This window comes from Protopterus annectens, chromosome 4.part1, assembly GCF_019279795.1.
Source record: "Protopterus annectens isolate FY-2018-M chromosome 4.part1, PAN1.0, whole genome shotgun sequence".
Taxonomy (NCBI): Eukaryota; Metazoa; Chordata; order Ceratodontiformes; family Protopteridae; genus Protopterus; species Protopterus annectens.
This window is the reverse complement of record NC_056734.1, coordinates 132385468-132403027: the sequence shown is the minus strand read 5'-3', so window position 1 is coordinate 132403027 and position 17560 is coordinate 132385468. Positions and strand designations below refer to the sequence as shown.

Genomic DNA, 17560 nt, shown 5'->3' with positions numbered 1-17560 from the left:
CAATTAAACAATAATCCACTCCTGGGTGTGGCTATCACAGTATTTACCCATGGATGGTGAGGTTTGATCATGAGGCAAAGCTTGAGAGATTAAAACCCCCCAACTATGTGTGAATCCTGTAATACCTAAAAGCAGGAGTGTATTTTTGCTATTATACAAATCATGGATTCATAAACTGATAATGTACAGCAGGCCAATGAAACCTTAGCCTACTTCAGTCATACTTTGGTGCAAGCTGTTAGAGAGTCTTGTAGATAGAATTATTCAAATTACCATCGATAAATAAACAAGACTGCTTTACATACTCAGCTTGGTATTCACCCTACTAAATCAGCTATTATTATAGTAATTGCACCAACAGTGCACATTTAGAGCCATCCATTCATCAAACTGCTAGTCTGATTGATTTGCACTGAAGGTATAATGATGAATGTAAGACAATTTAACTCATTCACTCCAATGGAGCTCAGGAAGTTTGCACTGTAACTTCCAATGGGCGGAGCTTTGGCCTTTGGAAAGAATCAAATGATGTCCTCATGTTTCAAACAAATATTCATATCTCTGGAACCATAGGAGTTATGAAAGAAAGTTTAAATGGCCAACTTTTCAGCACAAACTCTTTTTCAAGTGGTAGTATTGTTTTAGGTTCTAGGTCACAAACAGAATTTTATAAGTCACAGTAAACACAGTAACAATTACATTTGTAATATTTTGTAAACAACTTACAATATTTCAGCAACCACTCAAGTTACATACATACTGTCAACAGCATTTTATTCATCTAGCTGAGAGCTTTCATAGGAGGCTAAGGAGTTCTGTCTGTGTTACATGGTTGTTGAGATAGTTTGAAATGTGAAAATTATACCATATATTCATGGTCTGGCTATTTAAGAAAGAAATTGTTTACCTTTCTTAAAAACTTCATTGTATAATGGACTTTAGTGTTCTTCCCCTTCCTTGTTTGCATACTGATGTACTGCACAGTCTGTACATTTGCACAGCAGATCGGTATTGAACAAGAGAAGTTGGTGAGAAGGGAGCAGATTGTCTCTCTCTCTCTTTTTCTGCCTCATATTTTTTCTCCTTAAGAAATAAACACTTAGTGGTTTTGGAAATATGACGGTTTAATGCCTGGCAGTAATGACTGACAAAACTTGTCAGTGACCTACCAAACAATCAGAACTTTTAAATAGAACAGTGTAACAATATGAGTAAAATAGAGAATGGTCTGTAAATGTCTGGGTAGTTTAGAGGTATGGTTACTGGCAGTACAATCAATCATATTGTTGACAATCAGAAGTCTGAACTGTTCTGACTTTTGCAGAATGTTTATTATTTTCTCCATATTTTCACTCTGTCCCAAGCACTAACTAAGCTAGCATATTCTAATAGCAAGCAGTTTGGAACTGCATGCAAGGTGCCAAATTTATTATTTATTTGTTTATTTGGCATTTGTTGACCGGGTTAGTCCGACTGGGCAAATACCCTTTTTCAGGGGAAACCTGAGGAGAAAAGCTCCAAATGCATAGTATAAAAATTAACAACACAGTAAGTGTAACGGTAGTGACATTCAGTATAACAGTAATCACATATGGTTTTCTACTTTACATAGTCACAAAAATAAAAATATAATACAGTATAACAGTAATCACATACAGTTTCATCACATGTATAGTCACGGTATTATTACATTAAATAGGGTCACTGCAGGAGCAAGTCCTAGAGTCCAATAAAGAAGACATGAGCAGCCAGACTTCTTTCTGTTAGGATATGCTCAATTTACAATGGGCACACTGACTGAGAGTCCAATCAGCATGCATACTTTTGAATACTAATGGGCTTCTGTTGTATAATTTAAGCTTTTGTTTGGCTGCTTTATTTTTTGTAAATAATGAAATGTATAGTAGATGTTATAAGTGTAAGATTCAATTTGTTCTGTTTCCCAAATGTTAACAAATCACTAAAACTTTGAGAATCTAAAATGTTAAGGGTTGTATTGAAAGTTCATAGTGAGTGGTTATGAGCAAGCAGTTAACATATTAAGTGTTGCTGCCATCGGCTTTATATTCTCCATGAAAGCCACAGAGTCATAGTACCAGCAAGCAATAGTGCCCTCCAGGGTGTGTGTTAATGTGTAATTAATGCCGGACATGTGTTATGTGTAATTAATGTCCTGGAAGGGCATTGATTACACATTAACACACACCCTGGAGGGCATTATTGCACTTAGAGAATGGGGTCTCTGTAAAATTGTTATGTTTTACTTACTTATGTATTTTTTAAATTCTATTTTATTTTTTTAATATATTTTTGATGTAAAATAGTTCTTCCACCTTCTGTTTCATACTTGCTGCAGTATATGTTAATGGTGTTGGAGGAAGAATTTTACATCCAAAATATATTAAAAAAAATAAAACGATACTTAAAAAAATACATAACTAAGTAAAACACAACAATTTTACAGGCAGCCCATTCTCTCTTCACTTTCTCTCACACATGCTACCAGGGGATTGTTGGTTCACTCACTCACTCACTCACTCACTCACTCACTCACTCACTCACTCACTCACTCACTCACACACACACACACACACACACACACACACACACACACACACACACACACACACACACAGTCTCTCTGCTTTCATGCACGCATTCACTCACACATTCAAACAGAAACACAACACACACACTCACACAGTCTCTGCTTTCATGCATGCATTCACTCATATGCAGAAAGTAACACACACACGTGATCAATCTCTCTCTCTCACTCTCTCTCTGTCGCTTACTCTCATACACACTTTATTTTCTTTTTTTCTTTTTTTTTACATTACACTCGCTAAACAGCAAAAGTGCTGCTTGCTATCACTTTCACTCACATGCTTGCATACATTCACACACAGACAAACACACATGCATACCTTTTTTTTTTTGTTGTTGTCTTCTTTTTTTTCACATTTTGCACTCACTAAACAGCAAAAGCCCTGTTTAGTGAGCGTAAAATAATGGCGGCCATTTCATTTTCTGAGTCCGAGCTCCACAGCAGCTTGATATGCTGCCATGAAGCGGCAGACTCGTTTTTCAATGGGCATAATTTGTACATTAACACCCTGCTGGAGAACGCTTGTTCTTCGGTCAGGGTACCGATGTACAGTAAGCCTGTTCTGTAAGTTAATAAATACAAGAATAAAAGAAGAAGCAGTGTGCTTTCCCTTCTTGCTGGTGTGACATTGTGCAAAGTGCACATTCCATTAGCTTTACCTTATCTGGCCTTCTAACTGTGTATCCATGATTCTTTGGCCCCTGTGCTCCACTGATCAGGAGGCATACCACTCTGCACATAAAGGTTAAGATAATGTCTTTTTAAGATACCACAACCTGAGTTATAATTCTGACTCAACAAATCTCTGTTTGATTATTATGAAACAATAAATGCATATCATGAGACAGTAAATGAGTCTTTATACAATTTGCAGCTTGTGTGTAACCCCCTAAAAAGGTACTGTTTCAAGTGAGATTTATCTGGATTAAAAAAAAAAACAAATAAATAAGATGTACCATTGTGTTCTGCTAACAAGATCAGAGTAGTACTTAAATTTGTATTATTTGCCTCGGTCCCAGTTTTATGTGGGGGAATCACATCTGCCACATTCTAGCCTTTGAATATTGCACATGATCGCTCTTGAGTTGTTAAAGGGGAAAGGATTAAACAGTGTGGTTGTTTTTGTCTGATTGTGCTTATTGTGAACTATACCCTTTTCTATCTAGTCCCTTCTTCAGACATTCATAAGTGGGCAATAACGATAGATGTCCGAGACATGCATCCTGCAGGGAATTCAGAATAACCCTGGTCTTGAATGGGACTTGCCCCAGTCTGCATCTTGCATAGATACATTTTCTCTATTCAGTTATCATTTGTACTTTCAATTTCTTGTCTATTTCCTGCCCTAAGATGGGGTAGGGAGCTGCATGTAACTTCTGCAGAAAATGCTGCACCAACTTTTGCCTCCAGTGTTGTTTATTCCTTGACTCAAGTGCTGTTTTTAAGGAGCAACCTGGCAATACTGTCTGGTTAACTGACTTATTCAGAATCATGATATAATCAAATAGATAATGAGAGAATCAAACCCTGGACTATAAGATAAAGAATGTTAGCAGTTCATAAACATCTCCTCCTGTGTTATACTGTAACCATTGTTTTCTAGTTTGCTTTTGGTACTGTCATGTATGTATGAGCTATTACCCATCTTTGGTACTCCTCTTTCCCCGCTATAGACTCCACAATCTAAAATAATGGCAATGTCCTAGTTATCATTCAGCACACATTATGGTTTCATAAGCTGCACAATAACTAGATGTCAGTTTATCTCACATAATTCTGTATTAACTTGTCGTGGCCTTTTATCAATACTCCTCACTTCCAATATTGCTTTTGTCTCTTTAACATGGGACATAGACCTACAGGCCTAACTTTGACTTTCAGTGCCTTTGTGATTACTTTGATAGCTACCTGATGCTTGGTGGGAGGAAGTTTGTTATCATCATGCCCCCCTACCATTTAAACCCACAAAAAGAACAATAAAAAGAAACCAGCTCCACTTGCAGACAGAGGAAGAACCTCATGCTATTATGCTTTCTATGCGTCTGTCTCTCAGGGTAGAGCATCCATATTTAAAAGCTACACATTCTACTGTATTTAATAAACATATTGATTTTTTTCCATGCTAGATTTTGCCAGCTTCAGTAAATTGCAATCAGGGATTGCAAACAGCTGTGCTGAAAGGTAATGCACTTACCAGGGGGTAGAACCTCCCAAGGGACTCATGATGTAAGTTCTGCATTATCACTATCACTACACATCTTTTACTTTATATGTCAACCTAATAGGTAATAGCACCTCAGAGGAATATTAAAGCAGATAAATACTAAACAACAATGTTATAAATATGAAGTTGTCAAACCTTCAGACAGCTGCTCATAACTCAATGACTTTGATATCTCCATTTCAGCAAGAGTATGAAAAAGTGTCTTTCAAGTAATGCTTGGACTGCCATACTCACATTTTCTGTTTGGTATTAATTCAACATTCATTGATGAGCACTGTTTTAAAGACTTGAACCTTGACATAGACAGAAGGAAGCTGAAGAGGAGTGCCATATTTTCTACTTGACCAAAGCCCATCTCTAACTCCATCAACTGTCTCTGTACTTAAGTGGTCCCATGTCAGCTATCATTTTTTCTTAACAGGACCATAAAATCTACCTCTTGTCCCTTTGTATCTACTCATAAGGAATTTGTCTCTGCGTTCACATACACCTTAGATCCCTTCCATGCACTACAGTTTGACCACAACTAATGTAAATGCATAAACCACTTATTTTATCAGTTGCCAACTCCTTTTCCCAGATTTCATCCATAGTATTTACTGGCCAATTCCATTTGTGAGTCATGTCCTTGAGAAAATCATAGAAGTCATGGAGTGTGAGAATAGAGGATGGGTCTATGTTGCACCAGCTTTACCACTCCCCTTAAGATGATCCCACATGCTTCCCTTTCTTCAACACAGATGAAGCAGTTTTGAGGGTAGTGAATTTTTCCTGGACAGGGGAGACTTCCCAGCCCTTTTCTCTTCTACTGACATATACCTAGTGATGTTCAAATAAGGTAACAGTTTTCAGAACATTTCCCAAAATATAGCCTCTTCACAACAGGTACACTGCATCCATGTGCACATTTTCTGCTAACAATTCTAATTGCACTGCAAAGAATTAAAAGAACTGAGCGTTTACATAAAATTCAACCTTACTATTTAGCCTGCCAGTTTGCACTTTGCAGTGACCATGTGGCTGTGTGCCCTGGCCACCCTTCACCACTTTCTGAATTCACTTGCAAAAGCCATGTTAGGACATAGCAGAATGGCAGCTCATTATTAACAGACTTGGCATCTTATGGCACTCAGTACCAAAGCATTCCATCTGAACACTGAGTGTCACCTCTGCACTAAAACTGGACAGATTGGAAGCTCAAGTATGGGACACCATTTTTGCTGAATCATCATTATTAAACTTGCATCCAAAACTGTTTTGGATATCAACATTGTAACGCATTTAATTAATCTCAAAATCTGCAGGCATCTCAGTAGATTACTGCATTTTATTTGTTACAGGACATCACAAACAGCTGTTTTCACATTATTAAATGAGATTGTTTGCATTAAAGTGTGTGACAAGACATCTTAGCAAAGGATAAATAATCATGTTTCTACAAATGTTTGCTTTAAGTAAGAAGAATTCCAGATTAAAATGTGCATCATAGCCTTGTTTGGAAGTTATTGTAGAGAACCGTAGTGTATGTCTTGCTGTTTAAAACAGCCATAATACTGTGACAGATAAACTGTTAGTGAGGAGGTAGCTAAGGATGTCAGCCTTTCCCAGGCGTGTGTGTGTGTGTGTGTGTGTGTGTGTGTGTGTGTGTGTGTGTGTGTGTGTGTGTGTGTGTGTGTGTGTGTGTGTGTGTGTGTGCGTGTGTGGGGAGGGTATGTTGTTGGGGATTCATTTACTTATTTTTGACCTCTACCCATCAGGGACATGCAGGCCAGACTGGGGGCAAATTTTCAAATTCCCATCCGATGATCAAGGTTTTGTTTGTATAGGGTCTGGAATAAACTCTGCTTTACATAGATGGAGGCATATTCCATAGCACGGAGATCATTTGAGACACATATTGGTCTCTCCAGCATGTTCCATTTATATTGTAGTCACAGTGCAAGTCCTTGGGTCTAGTGTTTCAAGTGCTGTTTGTTTTGTGGATGTGCAAGAGATCAATTGATGATGGCTCTGAGGAAGCTTTATATGCCAGGCATAGATTGCCTCTCAAAACTCTAGGAGACTAAGTGCAGAGATAGGGCCTTAAAGTGATCTGTATAGGACAGGGTATTCGTAACCTGGATTCTTCTTCAGGAATACTTTCTGTGGCTTTAAACCAAGTCTCAGTAGCAGCACAGATGTCTACATTTTCCAGAGTGAGGAGAGTTTGTTGGTTGTGGAGTTTCTTGTTTAGGCTCCTAGCACTGAGCAGTAGCACCTTAAGGTTGCTTTGAGTTTGCTTTTTTGCTTGTTTTGTTTTTTTGCTATGTTGGTAGTATTGTCTGCACAGTGTCACAGAGGATAGTGTTGTCACCTCACAGCAAAAGGTTCTCTGGTTCGAATCTTGGCTGCGGCGCCTTCTATGCAGAGTCTGCATGTCTTCCCTTTGTTTGCGTGGGTTTCTTCTGGGTGATCCAGTTTCCTTGCACATTGCAAAGACAGTAGCTGAAGATTGGACACTCTGAAGTAGCCATAGTCATGAGTGTGTGGGATGGAAAAACAACTGCAGCAGGTCTATCAACCTGGCGGTGTGAACCTTGGCTCTAGATGATTGCCACTGCTGAAGTTACACACTGACCTCATGTGCAAACATGGGAAAAGGGGGTGTGGAGGGATGGATGGTAGTTTTGTCATTTTGACATTACCCAAAAAAAGCTCTAGGGAGTGGATTCATTTTTAGCCAATATTCGAACGTGCAGGGGGAAGGTGCAGACCATCCTTGGAAAAGCAACGTGACCTGTTGACCATGTCCTCCCCATACTGATAGATGTTGGATTCCCCTGGAGTGATACCAGAAACTAAGCCAATTATTAAAACCATTCATTTTCTGTTCATACTGTGGCATCATCCTTAGTGAAGGTAGAATGCCACTCAATGCAAGGCACATACCTGTCTGTGACACATATTCAGAGAGCTCCATAATGTCTCTTTTCATACAGTACAGTGAGGTACGTCTCAGGTCATTTATAACCAAATGGACTATGATCGAATCATATTGATACCTGTTGTGCAGTGGCTTGAGTGTGTGCATGATACTGCAGATCCTAGCTCCAGATAGACAACTAACAGTTATCTCCACCTTGTCTGACAAGAGCACTCGATAAGGTGTTTGCTTGTCTGATGGGCGTTGTTCTTAGCAGATCATTAAGTGTAAGCTTATGTGTGGTGGTCAGTGTTGCTTTTGGTGCGTGCTTTAGTGATTGCTCAGGATAGCTGTTGCTGTTTGATAGCTCAGGCAGTCTTTGAGGTTTGGAAAGGTATATTTTAAGTGCCTCAGCATAAGAACTTCTATGTGTGTGATGATCAGTATCTGTGAAGGATATACTGTGTGTTCTTGACAGCCTTGTTTGAAAGTGAGATTTCTTCCGCAGAGGAAGTAATGCATGTACATCTGTCACATATTGTTAGTTTCTTTATGGATTAAAAGGTTGTCTGACCACATGAGACAATTGCTACATTGTCTTAGGATGCCCATATCTACCAAACTGGCCACATAGACATTAGGAAATTGCAAATCCATGTTGCCAGGACCTGTGTTAGGGTTAGGCTATTATGATTTAGGAACTTGGTTTTACAGGGGTCACCAGATTGGTGTCTAGAGTTAAGGCTAGATGCTGTATGGTTCTATGATCTGATTTTACTGCTGTTTGTTGCATTAAATAGCTGCCATAAGCTTGGCTCCGTGTAAAGACTTTCTGTGTTACAGGTTAAAGTCCTGAGTACTAGCAGTATAGGTTTGCTACTATACAGGGTACTGCAAACAACCACTGCATGGTGAACATTTCTGTATAAATGCACCTAATTTATACCAGACAGAAAAAAAGCTGAAAACTAATTCCCATGCCCTCTGGCCAATAAACAACTACACTTTGAGCTCCCTGGAGTGCTTTCCAACTCAGAGAGACCAGATAAATATTTTCTGCCACAGGGTGGATGATCCTGGAATGTTCTAATTTAAAAGCATATCAAAAGTAACTCTCAAGTGCATATTAACAAGCCCCTAAAAAGCCCTCTGGCTGATGAAACAATCTCACTTTTTAATCCCCTTGTGCGTTTCCCAACTCGGACTGATCAGACTAGTTTACTACTGCCATTAGAATAGCAGTCCCAGTTTTCTTAATGTAAAAACACACTTTGTTTATCTAAAAGTGAAATGGTACCATAAATACATCTAACCATAAACTACAATTAATTAAAAGGTGATTCAAAGGCAGACAAGCTGGCAATGAGGAACACACACACTTTAAAGCAATTTCAAAGTACACTAGCAATCTAGGGGTAGGGCCTTCCCAGTTTCTTCTGTCAATAACAAGTCAGATGAGTAGAGGAAATACCACTGGGAGAAGCTTCTATGGCCAGGTATACAGAAGATGATACTGTGAGGAGCTTCCAAGGCTAAATATGCAGTAAGAATGGACAGCTCAAAAGCTTCCAAGTTTAAAAGCACAACAGGAAAATGGTGCATGAGTGGGCACAGCACTGAAACCATTTGAAAAGTACTGCAGACTATAGAAATACCTTAACACAGCAGAGACATCAGAGGTTTCTAAGATCAAGGGTCTCCAGTGCATGCCTTACACAGACCGACTGAAGTCCCTGTCACTATACTCTGTATTGTATAGACTTCTTAGGGGAGACTTATGCTTGGCTTATACAGCAATCTCCGACCCAAACCTAATGAATTTGTTGCACATCCATTAATCAAACAGGACTAGAGCTCCACATTCTAGGGGCCTAAATATGGCCTGTGACTTGAATAGGATGTGCTAGAGGAACAGATTTGTCTCCCAGCGATTGCCTCATCTTTGGAATAGGCTGCCAGTACATGTGAAGCAGAGCACCTCTATGACACTGTTCAAATAGAACCTAGACTAGTGGATGGGGCTCCTTAAATTCTTACCAAGGATAACACCCACAACCCTCCTGGACATGGGTAGTCATTAAATACAGTCTTGAGTATTGACTATAGTATCTATGGTATTACATTGGGATGAAACTGCTAGGCTTGAAATGACCTCCGGGTCGATAGTCTAGTAACCTTCTATGATCCTATGATCTTATAATCCTTTAAATTTATATAAAGAGCAAACACAATACACAAAACTGATTTAAATGGCAAGATAATTGCAGTATTTTAAATGTAGTCTAAATGTACTTCACTGGATGCAAAATATAGATCAAATTCTTTGTTTTCATACTGCTGGATTCATTTTTCAGTACTCCCGCTACTGTAAGGCAGAATACTAGTGATGTTCCCCTCCTTCATGATGGCCAACCGTCTGTCTTCATCTTAGCTCCAGTCCATGAGCCGAGTGTGACACAGCAATAATGTTAGACTCTTATGCCATAATCCTATCTCTCAGATCTACCTGCATAAATTAAAAAAATATATCTCTGACAATACAGTATTTCCACAAAAGCATACTCCTGAACATCTAGTGTCCCACTACCAACTCTGGAAGGGCTATAAATTGCAGTTAGGGTGACAAACAGCTTGACCAAATAGTTATAAGGTTTCACAGCAGAAAATTATGCCATCCACCAGATGTTCTCACTTCTTAGTTGAGGATTCGACTTTGCCCAGCCTTATTCATACTGCTTCAGCAGTCTGTGATTGACTTTGACAAAATGTATATCACTTGAGCAGTTCAGCTGTTATTTAGGAGTGGAGTTCTGAAAAGCCATCTACCAGGGGCCACATTGTTCTTTTGGGGTGGAAAGAGAGCTGACTCCCCAGTCCCAATGACCTTCAAGCCTTTTGACTACTTGCCTGTGGCTTGCTCATTTAGTCCATTCACTCCCCCAGAGGTGAGAGCCCTTTGGCCGATTCACTCCTGTCAGAAAATGTTAAGTAGTTGGAATGGTGCAGTCATCCAGCCCAAAGAATTTTTGAAGCCTTACCAGTTCTCTTATGCACGTGCCTGCAAACTCTTAAGTGATGGAATACAATAAACATAAGTAAGTTCATGGCTCTTGCTTCTGGGAGAGGTGCCTCCTCAAATGCCCTGTTTATTGAAGGCAAACTGTTTCTGGTAATCCAAGGTCTCCACACAGGATTCAATGTAAAATCCACACCCCACACACATGCCCAGTAATCCTTCCATCCCCCCAGAGTGAGGCAGGTATTCTATGTTTCCTCATTCCTCTCTCACTTCCTGGCTACCACCTGCATTGCCTAGGCTACCAGTTAAACCTGGGTTGCATGGGCCACAGGCAGAACTTTATCCATCCATGCCAGTGAGCTGGCTAAACTAGATGCCATCCTGATACTAAAATAAAATAAAGAAAGAGATATAAAACTTAACAACCAGATGGGTCTACAGAATTATTAATCACACACACACATTCACTTTAAGGGATTACCAGTTCACATTCTGCGATGCCTTTGGGATATGAGAGTACACTGGAGACCCTGATGAGAACCTACATAGTCACAAGAAGAACATAGATTCTCCACCTAGAAGGCACCCCAGCCAGGAGCCAAACTGAATAACTAAGTGCTGTGAGGAACTCTAACTGCTGTACCACTGTCCGACCCTTCATTAAAAAGTGACATATGGGAGTTTTCCATATTGTTAGTGTTTAGGATTCTTAGCTTTCTCCCAGGTAGTCTGGGTATGACTCCTACCTTGGGAATTGTCCACTCTTTTTCTGTCTCTCAGTTAGAACAGGGTACTAAAGCTCTGAGTTGTTAATGAGGCACTTCCTGTGCCAAGGGTACAGAGTTTGAATTTTTCCGCCTTCATCTGCCTGCTGTATGACCCTGCATCAGTCACTTAACAAAACAGTGCTTTGGGGAAACTAGGAATCTGGCTAGGCCTTTTAATGGTAGCCTGGACTGCATGTCTACTAAATACCTATGAATCTATGAACATGACACCATTTAATGTAATGATTCTGCACCAATGGCAATAGATGCCTTTAGAATATAGGTAATTATCAGATGTCAAGGATTGAGAAGCATAATGATCATTCTGTATTCCCACATGTGATTGCTTAAAGAGCCGAACTCCTAATAGAAACATTACATAACCGTATTTTCAAGCTCATAATATCAGGGAGAGCTGCTTGGGTAAAATGTGGATCACCTCAGTCCCAGCTTTGCAGATTAGGCAGAAGATGTGACTATATCACTGATGTCTTGCTGTAAAGGTGAGGGGAGTCTTCAAATCTGCCAGTAAACATGCAACTTTATGCATTCACTCAGTGGTTCAGTGGCCAGCTGATAACTATTGACTACAAATGGGTAGGCAAAAGAGGGTATCAGAAGACAATGAGCAACAGCACTTAAGGCTCAGCACCCTCCCAAGAAAACCTAGGGTAGTTATTTAAGAAAGTGTGAGAAATGTAAAAAATACTGATATACATACCAGAAAATCCCTAGGCTTGGACAAGTGTAAAAATATAAAGTTCAAGGCAGTTAACAAATGAGCATCCACTTATTAAGGCTAGTGAGTTGTATGAGAGGTATATGTCCTTGCCTCTAAACCTTGCTTTTCTTCTTTAACTCATGTAGAAAAATAACTGGGCAGTCCTGAAACCTGTAAGAGGAGCTGCAAACAAGTGATCACAGAAACACTGGTGAACAGGTACAACAAGCTGCTAGAAAAAAAAGTACCATTCATGTTGGCAATTGGCTTTAAATAGTAGAATAATGAAAGTTTGGAGACTGTGCATCAATGTGGTAGAAACACTAGCATATCACCAACGTGGCCAGAGAACAGTAGTCATATAAGGAAGAAAACAGTGAACTCTAGCTTGTGTAAGAGAATAAGTGAACCTTTTCAAAGTATTTATTTGGACATAAAATATCTAAATCTGTCATTATATTACAATGCAGTCACAAGTTTTTGACCTATTTAAAATAGGCCAGTGTACATGATTCATCCTGACAGCACATGAACTGATAATGCTGATATTTTTTCCAATGTCATGTTATGTAACACACTTTACCACTGTTTAATCCTGTTCCCATTACCTTTCAGATGATGATCATCCTTGGCGGCATTGGCGTACTTGTCCTGATTATCATTCTAGGTAAGTATTCCATCATTCTGTAGGTTCAATGCCTGCAAAAGTCCTGATATGTAATCAAATACTATGAAACAGTTTTTCACAATCCTTCTGTTAACATTTGTCTTGTTGCATTATGCTTGATTGATTTTTCTGTTCCCTAAGTGCCTGTATGCTTCATTGCTGTGGCTTCTATATCATTTTATAAAGGCAAACACAGTTAAGTTTTTTTAAAGCCTAATCCTGTCATAGTGGAAGTGCAGAGTTCAATTTGGTACCAATGCAAAGTAATGGCTAGGAATTTAAAATGGCACTTAGCAGCAGATGGCACCATAAAAATTATTCCACTGGCAGTTTGCAAATATCATTTTTGTGCTTTAACTATTTTTGTTTATATAATATTTACTGAAAAACAGAATATACTTAAAATCAGGGTCACAACCATAGCTCTAAACCTGAGTACCATGCAAAAGGTATCAGGGGAGAATTCGTGCTCTGGGAGGTTATTAGCCTGTAGTGCATTATTTTTTATTTCTTTGTTTGTTTTGCATAGTGATCCTAAGATAATGGTTAAGATTTTCAGCTGACAGAAGAAAGATTTACGTTCAAGTCTTGTGGTCTTCTAAGCATTTTCCAGTTTATTAACTGAATATTGCATACACATGAATGATGCACATCAGAACTTGCTTTCATGATTCTATCATTGGTCAACAATACAAATGAGTGACTCACAAATATGTGACAAAAACTGAAAGTCAACACCAGTGAGTGACGCACAAAATGAAAGAATCCCAAAACATTGACACCTTCTCAACCAACTGTAAAACCCACATCAGACATCATAAGTAGAGGTACTGTTAAGGAAAGGTCTTAAATAACAGAATGTGCAGGATTAGGGCTAGGGGTAGAGTTAGGAGTAGGGTTAAGGTTAGGGTTAGCACCCATGAGTAAGACGGATGGGGGGGCTTTACCTCCCTGCCCATCTTATTCATGGGTGCCAACCCTACCCCTGCTCTTAACCCTAACTCTATACATTACATTACAAAAAATCCTTTCCCTAACAGTATTACTAATCAAGACAAAAGGATCAGAACAGTCACAACACCAAAAAGGCACAATACTAAATTTACCCCCTTACCTAACATAACTGTAACCTATGAACATTCACACATACACACTATCTACTACAATGCAGTTATGCACATTTTCACAACCATCACCTTCTCAGTCAAACATTTATTTTCCTGCGCACTCCTACATACCTACACTAAAGAAAGTTTGAATTCAACCAAATGTGATTCACAGAATTGTGCTGCAGCTCATGTGTGATGATCAGTTTTTGTCACTCATTTATGCATCGCTCATTTGTGTTGTCTACCAAATGAATGATAACCAGTTCTCATATATTGACTCCATTTTGTAACATCACTTTCTTATATTTTTCAGTAGTTTGGTTTACCAAGTGCCAATTGACTCCTAATATAGCCTATGTCCTGAAAGCTAGAGCAAACTTTCTTTATGTAGAAAGTCCCAAATGCTATGTTGTCATTGTGTCCCCACCCCAGTGAGTCTGTGTGGGATTTCTGAATCCCACATGTAGACTTCCAGTGGTGGTGAGGTTGTGCTCATTCAGGTTCAGTTGATGGGGCACACTGTATTCAGCTTGTGCAACAAGGAGTTTTGAAGCACATATGGCAAGCTAGCACCCACCACACATTAGATATATGTTGTAGTTTTATGGTTCTGGTGAAAGCAACTGCCTTGTGTTTGCAGCACATATTTGCAAATGAATGTCCATGACATTTCTAGTATGTGTGTTTTCCTCTAACTATAATGAATGCAGCCAGCCATGAATAGGTATACTGTCCAGAAAAATAAAATCATGGGTTCATAAACTGATAATGTACAGCAGGCCAATGAAACCTTAGCCTACTTCAGTCATACTTTGGTGCAAGCTGTTAGAGAGTCTTGTAGATAGAATTATTCAAATTACCATCGATAAATAAACAAGCCTGCTTTACATGCTCAGCTTGGTATTCACCCTACTAAATCAGCTATTATTATAATAATTTCACCAACAGTGCACATTTAGAGCCATCCATTCATCAAACTGCTAGTCTGATTGATTTGCACTGAAGGTATAATGATGAATGTAAGACAATTTAACTCATTCACTTCAATGGAGCTCAGGAAGTTTGCACTGTAACTTCCAATGGTCGGAGCTTTGGCCTTTTGAAAGAATCAAATGATGTCCTCATGTTTCAAACAAATATTTATATCTCTGGAACCATAGGAGTTATGAAAGAAAGTTTAAATGGCCAACTTTTCAGCACAAACTCTTTTTCAAGTGGTAGTATTCTTTTAGGTTCTAGGTCATAAACAGAATTTTATAAGTCACAGTAAACACAGTAACAATTACATTTGTAATATTTTGTAAACAACTTACAATATCTCAGCAACCACTCAAGTTACACACATACTGTCAACAGCATTTTATTCATCTAGCTGAGAGCTTTCATAGGAGGCTAAGGAGTTCTGTCTGTGTTACATGGTTGTTGAGATATTTTGAAATGTGAAAATTATATCTATATATATATATATATTAATATTATAAAAACAACAGTTAATATTTATTTACCGGCACTAGACAAAAGTCAAATATTAATGCAGTTGAGTTTGCCATTGTGTAAGCTTTAAGAAAAAATATTTTAAGATCTTGTACATAGTATGGTTTTGGAATTATAGATGCAAATATGAACAAGCAATATTTTACGCCTAGAGGCGTCAGTAGGAGTTAACTGCAGATGAACCTGAAGGTGTCATTCAGCTGTAATGAGTTAAAGGCATAGTAACTAGATGTATTTCAACTTGACTTTCATATAGCTGTAGCTGATTTCTTTCACATTAGCTTCTGCTTAAAAAAAGTTTATAAAAGCACCACTGCTTCAATGATTTTCAGATATTTTCAGGTATGCACACAGTTTCTAACAATGAACACTGCCTCAGAGTGACTGAATTTCTTGGCCGTACTTAACTTTCTGTATAAGTGTTTATTATCCTCCATTATTCAAAGGTTACATTTTCTTGACGTTCTCATCCCCATCATAATATGCTGCTTAATATGGTTATAAATCTCAGGGGTATTCCTTAAGTTCATATATCTCAGAGATGTTTTTTCACTTAAACATCCTCTATATTTGACTTCAAAAAGTTTGTGAAAAAATATAAGATGGCTAGCAGGTCAAAGATATGGAGAAAAAACAAAAAAGGTAACAGCTTTAGTACATTTACAACTCCTAAGCTACACTTGAGGGTTCTGTCAGGAAAACTTGATATGAAAAGCATACAAAGAAAGGAATAAAATCTAGAGCATCTGTTGACTTTTCTAATGAGGCTCTATGTTAATTTTTTTTGTAGCAGTTCATTCTTGCCACCTTACCAGCTAAGATGGATATAGGGAAAATCCTTGGAGTTCATGGTCTGGCTAGTGTTGTATTACAGCAACTTGTGTCACAGTCATTCTCACTTTTTTTTGTTTTTAATTTCTCCAAGTCTTTTGGGTTTCTAATACCATGATGGGAATGTACCCCATTCCTAAGTCAAAGTGTGGTTAAAGTTCATGAAATTAGTATTGTTTCAATTTTTGATGTTAGCCAGAAGTGCTCTTCGCAGCACCCGCAATGTGCCCAGTAATGACTCCTTCTGCAATTTCTATGGAATTACGTGTATTGGTAACATATCTAAGTATAATTGTAAATTCTTTTTTATAAGAACCATTGCTCCTACTACTACTGAAACTGTCTGGATATCTTTCTTCCGCATTGCCCTCATTTCTGCCTGCAAATCCTGGTATTTTATGACTTGATGTCTCTCTGTATATAAGACACTGTAGTCACTGGGTGTAGCAATTTCAATGATCAATGCTATTTTTGTCTTCCTTTCATGGAAAACTATATGGGGTTTCCTTGCATCTATTTTTTGAATTATTGGTAATGGATGATCCCATGTGATATAAACTTCATCATTTTCTATGATGCTTTGTGGCTCATTTTTCCAGAGTTTTTCAGCTGCCTCAATATTATAATGTATCCACAATCCCCAATGCAAATGTCTTGCCTTTTTACAGAAACCAAAGAAAATTATCCCCGATGTTCCACCCAATCAGAGGGAATTAGCAGCTGAGGAAATTGCAAAGTTGCTAGACAAAAGGGTCCTCCAGAAGTTCCCACTAGACCAAACAGGATCCAGAACTTACTCAAGGTTCTTTTTAGAGCCAAAAACGACACGGGGACCTAAGCCCAATTTTAGACCTGACTTATCTGAACAATTCATAAAGAACTCAAAATTCCAGATGGTCACTATCCAGTCCATTCTAACTCTTCAACAGAAGGATAACTGCACGTGCTCAGTCAACCTTCAAGATACGTAATATCACATCAAAATGAACAGACACTCATGAAGGTAGCTCCGCTTCCGGCTGGGAGTCAGTCATTACCAGTTCAGAGTCCTGCCCTTTGGTGTCACCACAACCCCCAGGGTGTCCACCAAATGTATGACAGTGGTAGCGACTCACCTGAGACTGCTTGGATTCAGAGTGTTTCCCTATTTGGACAACTGGCTCCTGACCACACCAACCAGGCATATACTAGTAAAAGCCAGAGATTATCTGCTCTACC

General features: G+C 38.7%; 1 protein-coding gene across 1 annotated transcript in view; it reads left to right on the top strand.

Annotated features, from left to right (window-relative positions):
* LOC122800774 (vesicle-associated membrane protein 2-like) overlaps window positions 1–17560 on the top strand; it is a 592701-nt gene that overhangs the window by 563518 nt on the left and 11623 nt on the right. The window contains exon 4 of the mRNA XM_044070033.1: window positions 12857–12908. Within this exon, the coding sequence (XP_043925968.1) occupies window positions 12857–12908 (52 nt within the window). The remainder of the gene's footprint in view (window positions 1–12856; window positions 12909–17560) is intronic.